This window comes from Anabas testudineus, chromosome 22, assembly GCF_900324465.2.
Source record: "Anabas testudineus chromosome 22, fAnaTes1.2, whole genome shotgun sequence".
In the NCBI taxonomy this organism is placed as follows: Eukaryota; Metazoa; Chordata; class Actinopteri; order Anabantiformes; family Anabantidae; genus Anabas; species Anabas testudineus.
Genome location: NC_046630.1, coordinates 17,863,474 through 17,876,483, shown reverse-complemented (window position 1 = coordinate 17,876,483; position 13,010 = coordinate 17,863,474). Strand labels below are relative to the sequence as shown.

General features: G+C 39.8%; 1 protein-coding gene across 2 annotated transcripts; it reads left to right on the top strand.

Moving 5' to 3' along the window:
* The first annotated feature begins 5,056 nt into the window (after positions 1 to 5,056).
* Positions 5,057 to 12,035, top strand: spp1 (secreted phosphoprotein 1). 2 transcript variants are annotated; one of them, XM_026339034.1, is made up of 8 exons: positions 5,057 to 5,172; positions 8,123 to 8,194; positions 8,323 to 8,364; positions 8,443 to 8,496; positions 8,714 to 8,785; positions 8,903 to 9,037; positions 9,677 to 10,027; positions 10,768 to 12,035. In XM_026339034.1, the coding sequence occupies exons 2-8, from the start codon at positions 8,141 to 8,143 to the stop codon at positions 11,185 to 11,187; spliced, it is 1,128 nt and encodes a 375-aa protein (XP_026194819.1). In that variant the 5' UTR covers positions 5,057 to 5,172; positions 8,123 to 8,140; the 3' UTR covers positions 11,188 to 12,035. The 2 variants fall into 2 exon arrangements, with proteins under 2 accessions (XP_026194819.1, XP_026194818.1); XM_026339033.1 differs by having other exon boundaries at positions 8,443 to 8,517.
* The last annotated feature ends 975 nt before the right edge of the window (positions 12,036 to 13,010 follow it).

The following is a 13,010-nucleotide window of genomic DNA, read 5'->3' as shown; positions in this document are numbered from 1 at the left end:
GGCACATTCAACGAACGGCCCTCTCTTAGGGTCTTCATGCACAGCACTGGTGAACACACTACTGACCTAGTCATATCAAAACCATTATGTTGATGTAAAGGTCTCGTTTTCGCACATCATGCAAGACTATCAGTCATTTGATACGAGCAGAACATCTAAAATACACCGTAACAGCTAACTGATGTAACTAGGAACACTGGGAAACAGCACGAGTCTCTACATTCACTTTCCATAATTTTTTCTTCTTTATTTTGTTTCACATGTCGCAGTGATGCCTGAGCCTTTCTGTGTGGACATCAATTCTGTGGTTAACTGTTCTTATCGTTAATAGTTCACTTACTTTTTCTCACAACTATATTACAAATTTAAAAATGTGCTTTTTATTAAAGCAAAGTTACAAAGGTGTTTTTATTACATGCAAACCTTTAATAAATCAGGCAAGACGCAAACATTATCTACTTAAGCGACACACACACACACACACACACACACACACGCACACAAATGGAAAAAAACAACTTGAAACTGTGTAAATATTACTCAAACTGTTTTTAGTTGCACTTTGGTCCTTTTTTGGGACATTTTTTATTGAACTATGAAACGCACTTCTGTGTTTTTCCAAATAAACATTCTGCACCACCAGTTCCCACTACTCAGAATTGTTTTTGTTCCAGATGTTGGAAAATGTAGGAGGCCTCACATGGGACTTAAAGTCCCGGACCATGTCATCCTCATCCTCGGCATATTTGATGTTTTAACCGTAAAGATCTGTTTTTTTCATTGTTGCTTGAAATGAGTTGGCAGAGTCTGTGGTTCTTTCACTAATGAGAAACAGCAATGATATCAGTGTATAGCTAATATAGTATGAGCACAGCATGTGAACTGCAACAAGTCACAGTAAAACATGGAGTGAATACACAACAGTCAGGAATCCTAACATACACATACTTTAAATAAAACATTTATCTGATGACAGCAGAGGTGAGAACCTCCATCCACATGTTCATCTCACACACATCTCCCTGGTGTATCATGTGACTTTGTTCTTCCTTCAGTCATTACCCAACAAATGCGAACTGGCGTTTGTTGGGTAATGGTAATTCGCACGATAAAATAAATTATAATCCACTGCGTTCCTCACGTAGAAATATAAGAAGCACAAGGACGCTAAATAAAACTAGTAATTATCATCTGTGTCAACAAATACTTAGTGAGAGAGACATCTTTAAGAATCCACAACCGCCGACAAACACCGCCGGTTCCTTGGGGTCATACAAGACCGAACAGGATTGTGTCTGCTGTACTGCGCGATGTAGAAGAAGAAAGCTTTGATTGGAGCGATGGTGTAATTGTATGCTTGTGACTCTGAGGCCTCAGAACTCATCAAACTGTCATTGTCACCCTGTGTTATTGTAATCATACTGTCGATGAGTGTGTGTTAGCACAGAGCCGATGTAGACAGATCAACTGAAATGAGTGGCTTTTCTGTGTTTGTGTGTCCAATCATCAGTGTGGTAAATGCTTTCAAGTACTATTTATGTATGTCCCACTGTCTTTGTGCTTGTGTTTAAAAGTGTTTGCCTGTATGTTCTGAATCTTTTTAGCACATGTCCTGTAATTTATGTTTATTTGCAGTTATTTGAAATTACTGATTGAGGTTCATCTTAAAAAGTTGCCAGGACAATAGTGAATGAGATGTTATATACAATTATATAAGTTATATATAAGTTTCATAGCAAAATGAAACATACTGTTTGTCTTCAAGTTTAAAGTGGTAATGTGTCTTGTTGAGTTGGATGTCTTCTGCTGCTTGTACTTGCACCTGCATTTAAAACATCTGCATCTACATTTACATTTAGTCATTTGGCAGATGCTTTAATCCAAAGCGATTTACAAGTGAAGAACAAGGCAAACTAAATCTAAGTGAAGGAGAAAAACATCATAGCAAAGTGCTATCAAAGAAGTGTGTCATCATTAAAACTAGAAAATGGGAAAAAGATAAAACTTTCTTTTACAGCAGTTAAATAAACATGGATCCCCTGTTTTTAATCTACAGCAAAGCAAAGATTTGTAAATCTCATTAATCCACAGTTTGTTTCATAAAAAATAAATGATTCTAACATTGACGAGTTGCATTTTGCAGCTAATTGGCAAAAGGTCAGTGGTGTGATTGGGTATAAAAAAAGCTTCTTAAAGAGTTAAAGTCTGCCAGAAGTAAAGATGGTTCATGGTTTACAGAAGGTTCAACAATCTGTGAAAAGCTGTGTCCGCAAATTTTTAAACAATTTATTTCGAATAATGTTCAACTTAAAATTGCAAAGACATTGCATATTACATCATCAGCAGTAAATAATATGAAAAGATTCAGAGTATCTGGAGAAATCTCTGTGCACAAGGGACAGGACTGAAACCCTACTGAAACACTAAATACCTGTGAACTTCGGGCCCTCAGACTGCATTGCATTAAAAACAAGCATGGTTTTGATGGAGATCACTACATGGGCTTAGGAATACTTTCAAAGTAGTGGAACTGATAGAGTTGGTAGAGTGAAAACTAAATCATGTAAAGAAGAAGCCACATATGAAGGTGATCCAGAAATACAACTGTCTTCTCTGGTCCAAAGCTCATTTCAAATGGAAAGAGGAAAACTGATCTGTGGTCAGACCAGTCAAAATGTGACCTTCAGGCTTGTTGTCAGTGTTCAGTTCAAAGCCTGGTATGGAGGTCAATCAGTGCCCATGAAATGGGCAGTTTGTGTAAAAGATATCATCGATGCTAAAAGACAGATCCAGGTTTTAGAGCAGCAGATGCTCCCATCCAGATGACGGCATGGCCTCATAGTAGAAGAGTCCAGGTGCCGAACTGGTCGCCTGCAGCCCAGACCTTGTACCAACTGAAAATATTAGGCACATCTCGAAATGCTAAATACTAAATACTACTCCAAACTCCAGCAACTGGTCTCCTCAGTTCCCAGACTGGTGTTCAAAGATGAAGGGATGCTACACCAGCATTTGTGAGACTTGTTGCTGCCATCAATTAAAAAAATACTTGTATGTTAGTATGTTGGCACTTTACACTCTAAACTTAACTAAAAGGCTCAGTTAGTAAACCCTGAGTCAGTAAATATTACACATAACACCTAACATGGTGTTAACATTATCATAAGTTAGTTAGCATTTTGACTCAAAGTACAGTAGCTCTGTAAATACATAGTGGTCTTGAAATTTTGTATGATCAGTGTACTGCTACACTATATAACAAAGTAACTTAGTTGGAGATAATGACAAACATAAAACTGTACAATTTGCTTAATGATCTTTGGATCCCAGCCAGTATGTGTTCCCGACTATCAGATAATATATAGGTTTGTGTGTACATGTCTGGTTTTATGTGCCAGTGCACTTAGAAAAATCTCTGCATGTAAATATTCTGTATGTTTTCACGTAGTGTATAAGCACCCAGTCGATATGACAGTCAGACGTCAACCCAGACATACTCAGACGTTTCACAGTAATTACAGGTTGAAACCGCACAAGCCAATCAGCTACTCTGCAAGTGCAAAACCAAATTACATGAGAATTCAGAGAATGCATGTATGTCTGGATACATCCCACCTAACATTAAAGCTCTTTTTCCATGTATTGTGAAATCTATAGCATGTAACGTTAAACTCTGCAGAGATATTCTCTTCTAAAGGTTTTTGAGTGAGACTCACCCTCCTAGCCAGTCGGAGGAGAGCAATTGTTACTGCTTAACTGCCATTGTTTGGAAATTCATCTTTACTGTGTTGTTTTGTGAGGTTAATAGCTGAACAGCTGAGTTCCTATGGTAATTGTGGTGCTAATTTCTGACAAATGTGATATTAATTACATTACATAGAACCAAATAATAGTAAAAAAAAAATTAAACCTGTGACTTTTGGGCCAGTCGACCACACTGCCTGGTTGGTAATCCTTGATGCATTAAATGCTGCACCACTTGTCCATGCTCCCAGTATGCGGATGACTCTGGTGGTCTGCAGGTTTGACCTTGTAGTGCCATCATTAGGTTGAGATTGATGGTATTGTACAGTAATATTTAAAATAGTTATAAATCACAGTTTTCAGTTTTTCCAATACTTCAGTTTAAAACTGAACTCCTGACTCCTGACATTTCCAACAACAGTAAGTGCACGATGCTGTTTAGTCATGACACACTCTAGGAAATTTTGATTGTACGCTAACAGCTGATCATATATAGATGCTAAAATAATAATGAGAAAAATAAATGAAACCTTGACCTTAAATAATAGAATGATTAAAGTCAAGGTTGGATGTTTTGGACTGGTTTTATCCTGCTGTTGACAGAGAGCTCACTGGGTCCCGTTTCAGCTCTTCATTCACTTTCATAATGTCAATGTTGTCATGACTCAAATCCACTAAGGCCAATAATCATCCCATGTTTTGTTCATTTCTTAACTGCGTGTACACTTTTATCATTTTCTTTAACTAGACTGGTTCACAAACAAAACGTTACACCAACTCTTTTATTTTAAACCTTCAATTATCCCTGTTTGACAAGTAAAGACAAATCAGTCTGGTGTAGCAGACAGATTCTCAGAGAACCATGGAGACCTCAGTCAGATGATTTTCTTGTGTCTGTGAGGAAGCTGAATCACTGTCATACCACCTGCCACTATAAGCTGCTGTTTTTCCCAGAGCCTGACACTAGATGTCCTTAAATTAACTTTAGAGACAGTGGGCATGTGTGTGTGTGTGTGTGTGTGTGAGTGTGAGAGAGAGCAGAAGGAGTACATTCACATGCTTCTGTCTGGGATGCAAGTGTCTGCACGTCTTTATTCATGCGTTTGTCTTTGCATTTTGTGTGTGAATGCATGTGTGTATTTGCCCCCTCACCACCGCAGCAACAACCACAGGAAGAGTGGGAGAGAGAGAGAGGAGAGGTGGACCACGCAGCGGTTAACCTCATGACATCACGAGCTCTGAGCTGATTGGCTGCTGCCAGAGGCTAGATGCTTTATAAGCCAACCAAGAGCCTCGGCTTCAGCAGCAGCATCACAGAGCAGCAAACTAATTCCAGGGAAACCCAGGAGATAAACTAAAGACAAACCACATCTGTCTGTTTCTGCAACGTCTCTGCAACCCCTGAAGCCTCCTCAGTCTGCAAACAAGGTCAGCATGAATATTTATTAAGCTGAATGTTATATTTACTGTGCACAATGTTTGTTTGGAGATATTCTGTAGTACTGGTGGTGTTAGGAGAGCTGAAGGTTTATGTTTGTACACGCTGCCTCAGATGCTCTTTTTTTAGCTTTTAGATGCAGAATAAAAAGCATTAAGGTGTTTATTTTTTATTCTGTTTTCTTTCATGGGTTTGAAATACACAAGGTAGCCAAAAGTATGAGAACACCCCTAAATACATATTTAATGTGAATGAAGTCTGGAGATGGTTTTAGAGCATGCATAATGTCTTTATTCAACAAAAGCTTCGGGGTTTAATCAACTCAAAGAATCTTTCTTAAAACCTTACTGCAAATTACATGTAGTTTGGTTAAAATCCACATCTACAACACATCTGTTTTTGGAAAAACTTCATTTGCACAGATTTCCACAATATTATTGTATCTAAATGAAAAAGTCAGTGTCCAACAAAAAGATTTTACTGTTGTGGAAATCTGCATGTGATTGGTTGGTCGTAAAGTTTGGGCGGGCGCGTTTTGCTGATTAGTGTCAAAGTGACATCAGTAGCAGGAAGGGGGAAGCTGTGGGCAGAGAGTAACCTCTGTATTATGTGTCACATGACCAGGAGCAGCTCTGACTAACCACAATGAATAAACAGCCTGACAACAGATTAACTGCCTCCTCAGTCAACCATGTTTTTAACTAAAGGTCTGAAGAGAGTTTGAAGAAGTTCAGGCTAAAGGTTAAACTAAGTTCAGAATCAAAATTTGAAGGCAACCTAAAGCTTCTCGAGCCTCCTCTCTTCTTCCTCTCACTAACTGTATGCTCTCTGCTCCAATATGGAAATAAAAAAGTAAAAAAGGAAAGAGCAATAAACGTTGTGAGCCTGGACACGAGTGCATAATTACATTTGAAGTCTCTCACAACTAGAACAGCATGCACGACCTCAGACAGAGAGCAGCAAGTGTCTGATCTGACCTTAGACAACCTTAACAATAAGATTCAGAAAGATTCAGGGCGTCACGTTGGCTTGACGGCTAAATGTTCTACCATATAACTGTAATGTGCACTGTTTTTTGGTTGGGAGAGTGATGCCAACCATCAAACATCAAAATACTTGGCGTCCACATTATTTTCAAAATTTCAACAATCACATTTTACAAGTTAATTGACTCAAATGTTCCCAAATGTTTTAGCTAATGACCCGTAAACCAGTTGCATAACTTGTTGATTAGTGAGCTTTAGAGCTGCTGGTTGATATCATTTGTTAACATGCTTGCTGTTTTCCTGAGTCCACTGTGATAGTTGTATCACCTTTGTCATCTACAGTAGCTGTTGGTAGGAAGTGGATACTTCCCACAACATTGAACTATGCCTTTAACCACCACAGCTTAATGGTTAAACCTATCCCTTACCCTTCATTTCCTAAAACCAACTCTTAGCCCTCAAACCACCCTTGGAAGAAGTGGGGACCACATCAAATGTCCTTGCTCTCAGGTCTGCAGCTTAAGGTAGTGCTCACAAAGACAGACATACTGTAGAAGAATGTACTGACCACAGTCAGAGCTCCAGTACAATACTTACAACAACCTAAAACGCTCCAAACACCAGACGTATACTAAACCTATTTCTAGCCTGCCTTAAAAAAAACAAAAAACACAAAAACCAAATCTCAGTGTGAGCCATATAAGATCACTTTACAAAAACATGCTGACTCTCCAGATCTTAAAGTCAGACTGGCCCTCACAAAGACAGACATAAGACAAATACACACTTGCATACAGCCATATGGGCGTCTGTCATGATTCTGCTGCACTGTGGCTTTCCAGTTATAACCTGGTGAATTACACAGTATAGGAAGAGTCCATCATTAAAGACAGACGCAGACTTTCAGACTGCACGTCCCACAGCATGGACAAAAAGAAGAGCTTGTTGGAGCAAGGGAGGGGGAAGAAAATAATGTTTGCTTTAGAGCTCTGTTTTTGCAGTAAATATTTCAATAAAAGGGTTAAAATCTTTTAAAATTCTACTTGTTCGCAATAAGTTCCATGAAAACTCCAGCAATACGTTGCTCCTGCCGACAACTAATATCTGTGTAGCCACTGAACAATGCAGGTTCTGTGCTATAGCATTAAAAATACACATGCTGCACTTGCTGACACTTTCCTTTATTAACTAGTTTATTTTCAGTCAAACGCCGTCTTGTTACTTAAAAAACTCATGAGAGTATATTAGTGCCACGGACTGAGCAGGACAGTTCTGAGAGGTGGGCAAACACAGTGCTGGTTTGACTCTTTTCATTTGTTTTTCTGACAAAAATAAAATGACAGAATAACGGCAGGATGTCCAGCGTCAAGTTGAAACGCTGTCTTTCCGAAGAGTCCTGTACATGACGATTGATGTGAAAATGCTAAGCCGAATCTGACAGCAGAGGCCTTTAAACGGGCAAACTAATTTAATCTTTGTCTAAATTAAAAAAATAAACCCGTTATTTTCTCACGTCTTTTGGACCAGAAACAGCCCGAAACATCCTGACTCATAGTTTAACAAACCACAAACCAAAGCGATGCGATTTGCTTTGCTCTGATGACAGAGAAACGGACACCTAACCGCTTGTTTAGGTCTGTAATTAGGGACTTAATGAATTCCAGTGTATATACCAAGCCACAGGAAGTGCCACTGCTAGTTAACAGTCATGTGATCGCGCAGTCTCCATTTTTAGGATGGAATCTGGGCGAGAGGATTTACCGACGGAACTCGCTGCTCATTTTCCATTTGACATGTCATTGTGTTTCCTGTGAAGTTATGGCCTCCGGACATGTATTTTGGTGCCGGACCATCTGCGTGTATCGTGATTATGTTCTATTGTTTTATTGTGTTGTGAGACGATGTTTTATTGTGTGATTCCAACCTGTGTGTTTCTGGTTTTCTTCCCATCCAGACACCAAACTGTGACACAATGAAAGTGGCTGTTATTTTCATTCTGCTCTTTGCCACAGTTCTCTGCCGGCCGGTGAGTTATTTTGTCTGCCAAGTCAAAACCAAGTTAATTCTGGCTGAACTGAGAACAGTAACTCTGCTCAGCTCATTCACTATTTGATACATATGATAAATGTGCGATTGTTTTTTTTGTTTTTTTAGGCCAAAAAAGTTTCGGACAGTTCAGAGAGCTCCGAAGAAGTGGTGAGTATCTAGACAGACAGATAGAGACAGATAGGGAGAGACAACCATTCAGACACTCACTCACTCATTTGTCCACAGGTGAGACGACCAGCACCTCAAGCTATCAAGAAAAAGGCGCCAGTGGCTCCTCAGGTTCGTGTATCACAAGTACAGGTAAAATATTTTAGTGTGAAACTTCCTGTTTGTGTTTCTCTGGACTGCAAATGTTTGGTTGCAGTGGAATGAAAGTAATAAAATGAGAAAGTACTATAAACGCACTATAGTTTTTGTGATTATGACTCATGTGCTGACTGGAATTTGCTTGAGCCATAAATAAATTACTAACAAAATAAAACACTGTGTCTCTCAGAATGTTGTAGCAGCAGCAGCAGAGCCAGCTGCAGCCGAATCAGATGAGAGCAAAGAGAGTTCAGATGAGGAGGTGAGAGGCGCCCTTACAACAGTTTCAACTAAATCGGGACTGTTAACCATGTTAAACAGAGGCTTAAGTTTACGCTTGTGATTATGCAGTAACTTCATGGCCTGATGACTTTTGCAGAAAGCACCTGAGGCCCCAGTAGAAGTCAAATCTGGCAGCACAGCGTCAGCCTCCGATTCTACCTCTGATACAACCTCTGTCACAGGCAACAACAGCGACAGTGAAGACGATGATAATGATGATGATGAAACAGAGGTGAGTATGATCAGCACACAGTTAACACACTTTTAACATCAGGAGCATAAAAACACACAATGATCTGGACTTCAATGAGGGAATTTCAATTTATGAAAGGAAACTGCTTCTGATTGCAACATTTATCCTTGTTTGTAGATGAGTTTTTGCATTGAGGCCCACTGTGTTTATGTGGCCTGCTCATGTTTATCACTAGAAATGTCCCAGATTTTGCTTTTCTGTGTTAACACAGTACATGAATACAGCAAATGACCTGTGACAGTTTCTTCCATATTTGTATTTTTACATCATATCATGTATGATGATCATCAATAATATTGGCTGATGATATATTAAAGATGATATAATATTATTTAATCTATCCTAACTCATTATTCAAATGGCACACAGATAGAGTAGTGTAGTAGTAGTAGTATAAGTTGTAGTAGTTCTGATATTCTGGTCTTTCAATACTTCACTTCAGACATAGCAATAAGCATGCTGACAATATCAAAAAGCTACTTGTTATGTCTTACTCATCTTCTAATCTGAAGAGTTTAAGATCCCAATCCTTGCTCCCTGCCTGGATGCTCCAAACCCCAAATCCCTTTTTCACTCACCAACCCTCTGACAGCTCACTTTTCAACTCTTTATCTCCAGGAGACTGAGGAGAAGGAAGAGGAAGAAGAGGAGGAGGAATCCAGCTCAGAGTCAGGCGAGTCTTCCACGCCTGCTCCCACTGTTGTCAACCCCGTGGTCATCACAGATGCACCTGTAGCTGAAACCACAGTGGAGCCCATCGAGCCAACCATCGTCACTGACACTGACACAGCCCGTGGCGACAACCTGGGAGGCCCCAGTGACTACAAGTCCATCATCTACGTAGAGGACAAATCCTACCACAAGATTCCTGTTCCATACAAATCCTATGAGTTTGTTGGTACAGGAAAGAAGGTGGCCTACGACATGACCTATGGCAATGAGGTGGAGAAGTCCATGAAGGTGCAGAAGGTACATGTCAGTTTGAACTTGCTCCGAGTGTTCTGTCAACCGCCTAAATGAATGAAAAATCTGGATAAAAGAATTATTTTAACATTTTTCATTTTTCTCTCTTCAGTTTAACCAACAAAAAAAAAAAGTTTGAAACATGCAAGATTGTAAAAACCATACTCAAATGCAAATAGCTAATATTTAAGCACTTGCACTTCATGACTTCATGCTGACACTTAGTGTTTTTCTACTTTTTAACCCAAGCTCAACTCTTTGATTTAGTTTTGACTTTGATTTTCACTGCAGTCATAGTCAATGTGGCTGCTCATCATAGTAAGGCTGCATGAAACTGCTGTCATGTTGTCTTCAATGTGACAAATGAATGAATTTTATGAAGTCCTTGATTCTTGGTTTGTGACTATAGCACAGCAGAGAGAATAATCTGTATTTTCAAGTGTTCTCGTGTCACCTTTTGTTACTGTGTCAGCTTGTTTGGAACCTCCAAAAAGAAAAGGAGCAGGGTACCAGGTGCTATTTGTCCTGTTGAGCTGGCAACATGAGACAGAAAAACGCTACTTATAATTCAGCACTGTCACTTTATCTCCTTTTAGAGCTTGAACTTGAACTTTTTCTTCATGTAAATTCAGCAGGTTTAGTTTAACTTAGTCTTTGCTTAAACTAACTTTCTTCCAATTTTAACTGCCACTTGCTTTCATTAAGTCTGTTCTGTGCTTATGTTGTTATTTTTCCTCTTCCTCCAGGCACTTCAGGTCCACTCTGACCTTCTGGAGGAGGGCACTAGCACCCATGAGGAGGGCCAGGCCCTGGATTCCTCTTCTGGCACCCTGGACCTGGACCCCAGCCACCGCCAAGCCTCTATTCCAGAGGAGGAGAGCACCAGCACCAGTGAAGCGAGCACTAGCGACACCACCAGTGAGAGCTCAAGCACCCCAGACGAAGAGGAGGAGAACGATGAGACCGCCAGCACTGACAGCGACAGCAGCACCAGCCAGGAGTCTGAGGATGAGGAGGAGAGCCAGAGCAGCGAGGAGGGCACAGCTACGCCTGGAGCCGCCGACAGTGATTCGGATGAGAGTGACAGTGATGAAAATGAATCAGACAATGAGGAGGTGGGACCTGACACCACCACTGACATGCCACAGGTTGTCACAGCCAAATAAGTACCGCCCATCCACGACCTTGAGTGGATGGCGGTGTCATGATTCACATAATGAGCGCACGCTGCATCCAGGTGCAAAAAGTTCCTTCTACAGCAACTTTTTACTGCAGGGCCAAACAGGGACAGTCGAGGCTTAATTAATATTGATTTTCATGTGCAATGTGCCAATAATTCTGTGATTGTTTGTGCATCTTTTGGGAAGCAGAAACTTTATATTTAAATAAACCAACATCTGTTGACATCCTTTGGTGTAGTCATCTTGGCAACCCCATGTTTAACCTCACTGGAGAAGAGCCGTTAATGCAACTTATAGGATGTTCAAACTGACAACTGCTACCTGCAACAGGAGGTTGACTGACCTCATGACCTTTGCCCCCACCCCCTTGCCCCCCTGTTAGTGCAGGATAAAATGTCAAAACTTAGCAAAGAACAAAGAAACAAAGAAAGTTGACTCCTGGTATCTACACTAGCACAACTATGTATTTAGTCTTTAACAAATGCAATATGCGAACCTTCATTATTTTGTGCTTACGACATAACAAAGAAAGTGCACAGTTTATTTAAATATAAGTAATCATTTTCAGCTTTATAAAACTTGACAGTAACTCATAGATTAACTGCCTGTGTGGCCTAGCTTTGTTGCTTGCTAGTATCAAATCTGCTGGTGTAGATTAAAGGATGAAAACAGAGAAACTCAACATCAACTACAGCTTTCAGTCTGGTATAGATGCAGTTCACACACATACAACACAGTCCTGTTTATTTGCACAGTTGCTACCTACACAACATGTTGTTTGTCCCATGTTGTTTACTGTAATGTATCATGTTTTACCATTTCTAAAAATATTAATAAAGATCTTTTTCATAAAATGAGATTATGGATGTTTTTGTCAAAGGATCACTTATGCAGGGGCTCTCGAGCCTAGCTATTTGCATTTGAGGCTCTTACGTGTGTCATGGCTGAAACTAAATACATTTCTGAAGGTCTTAGAAGATGTTTAGCAGACTGGAAACGTCTGGCACATTGTGTGCAAATGGAGAACATTCAATCCCATACTATTGTTACTAGAAGAGTTTTCTGGGGATGGGTGAGACTTTTTGGCTTATATGAGACACATGATGTTTGATGAACAAACACTGCGTTTAAACATCTCCCTTGCTTACACCCTCTATGGTGGTGGCAGTGTCATGTTGTGGGCCTGCTTTATTGCCATTGAACCCAGACAGCTTGCCATCATTGATGGAGCTATGAATTCTACAGTAAATGTTAAGGTATCAATCTGTGAGCTAAAGCTTAACAGAAAGTGGATCATTCAGCAAGAAAGCAAACCTAAACAGACAAGTTATACTGTCAAACAATAGGTAAAGCAGAGAAAATTGAGTGTTTTGGAGTAGCCAAGTCAAAGTCCTTAACCTATTCCTAAAGAAATGTTGTGGAAGGACCTGAAGCAGACAGTTTATTTTTAGAAGGCCAACAAACATCTGTGAGCTGAAGTTGTTTTGAGAATTGGCTAAAATCCCTCCAACTGATGTTCAGGGCTGATAAACAGTTACCAGAAATGTTTAGTTGAAGTTTATGCATAAGGGGTCACAAGTTCCACAAGTTCATCCAACTGAAGTTTGATGATGATTTTCCATGACTTATGAATGAAACTGTGTAGTGTTTGTTTAATTGGGTTCTCTTAATCATTTTTTTAATATTATCAATCTTCATATTATTTCAATATGAATTCAAGTATCCTTCACATGTTTCTACCCGTACCATGGAACTATCTTTGCTCTGATGTCTCTAATGTCTGGAGGAGCAGATATATGTAGGACACC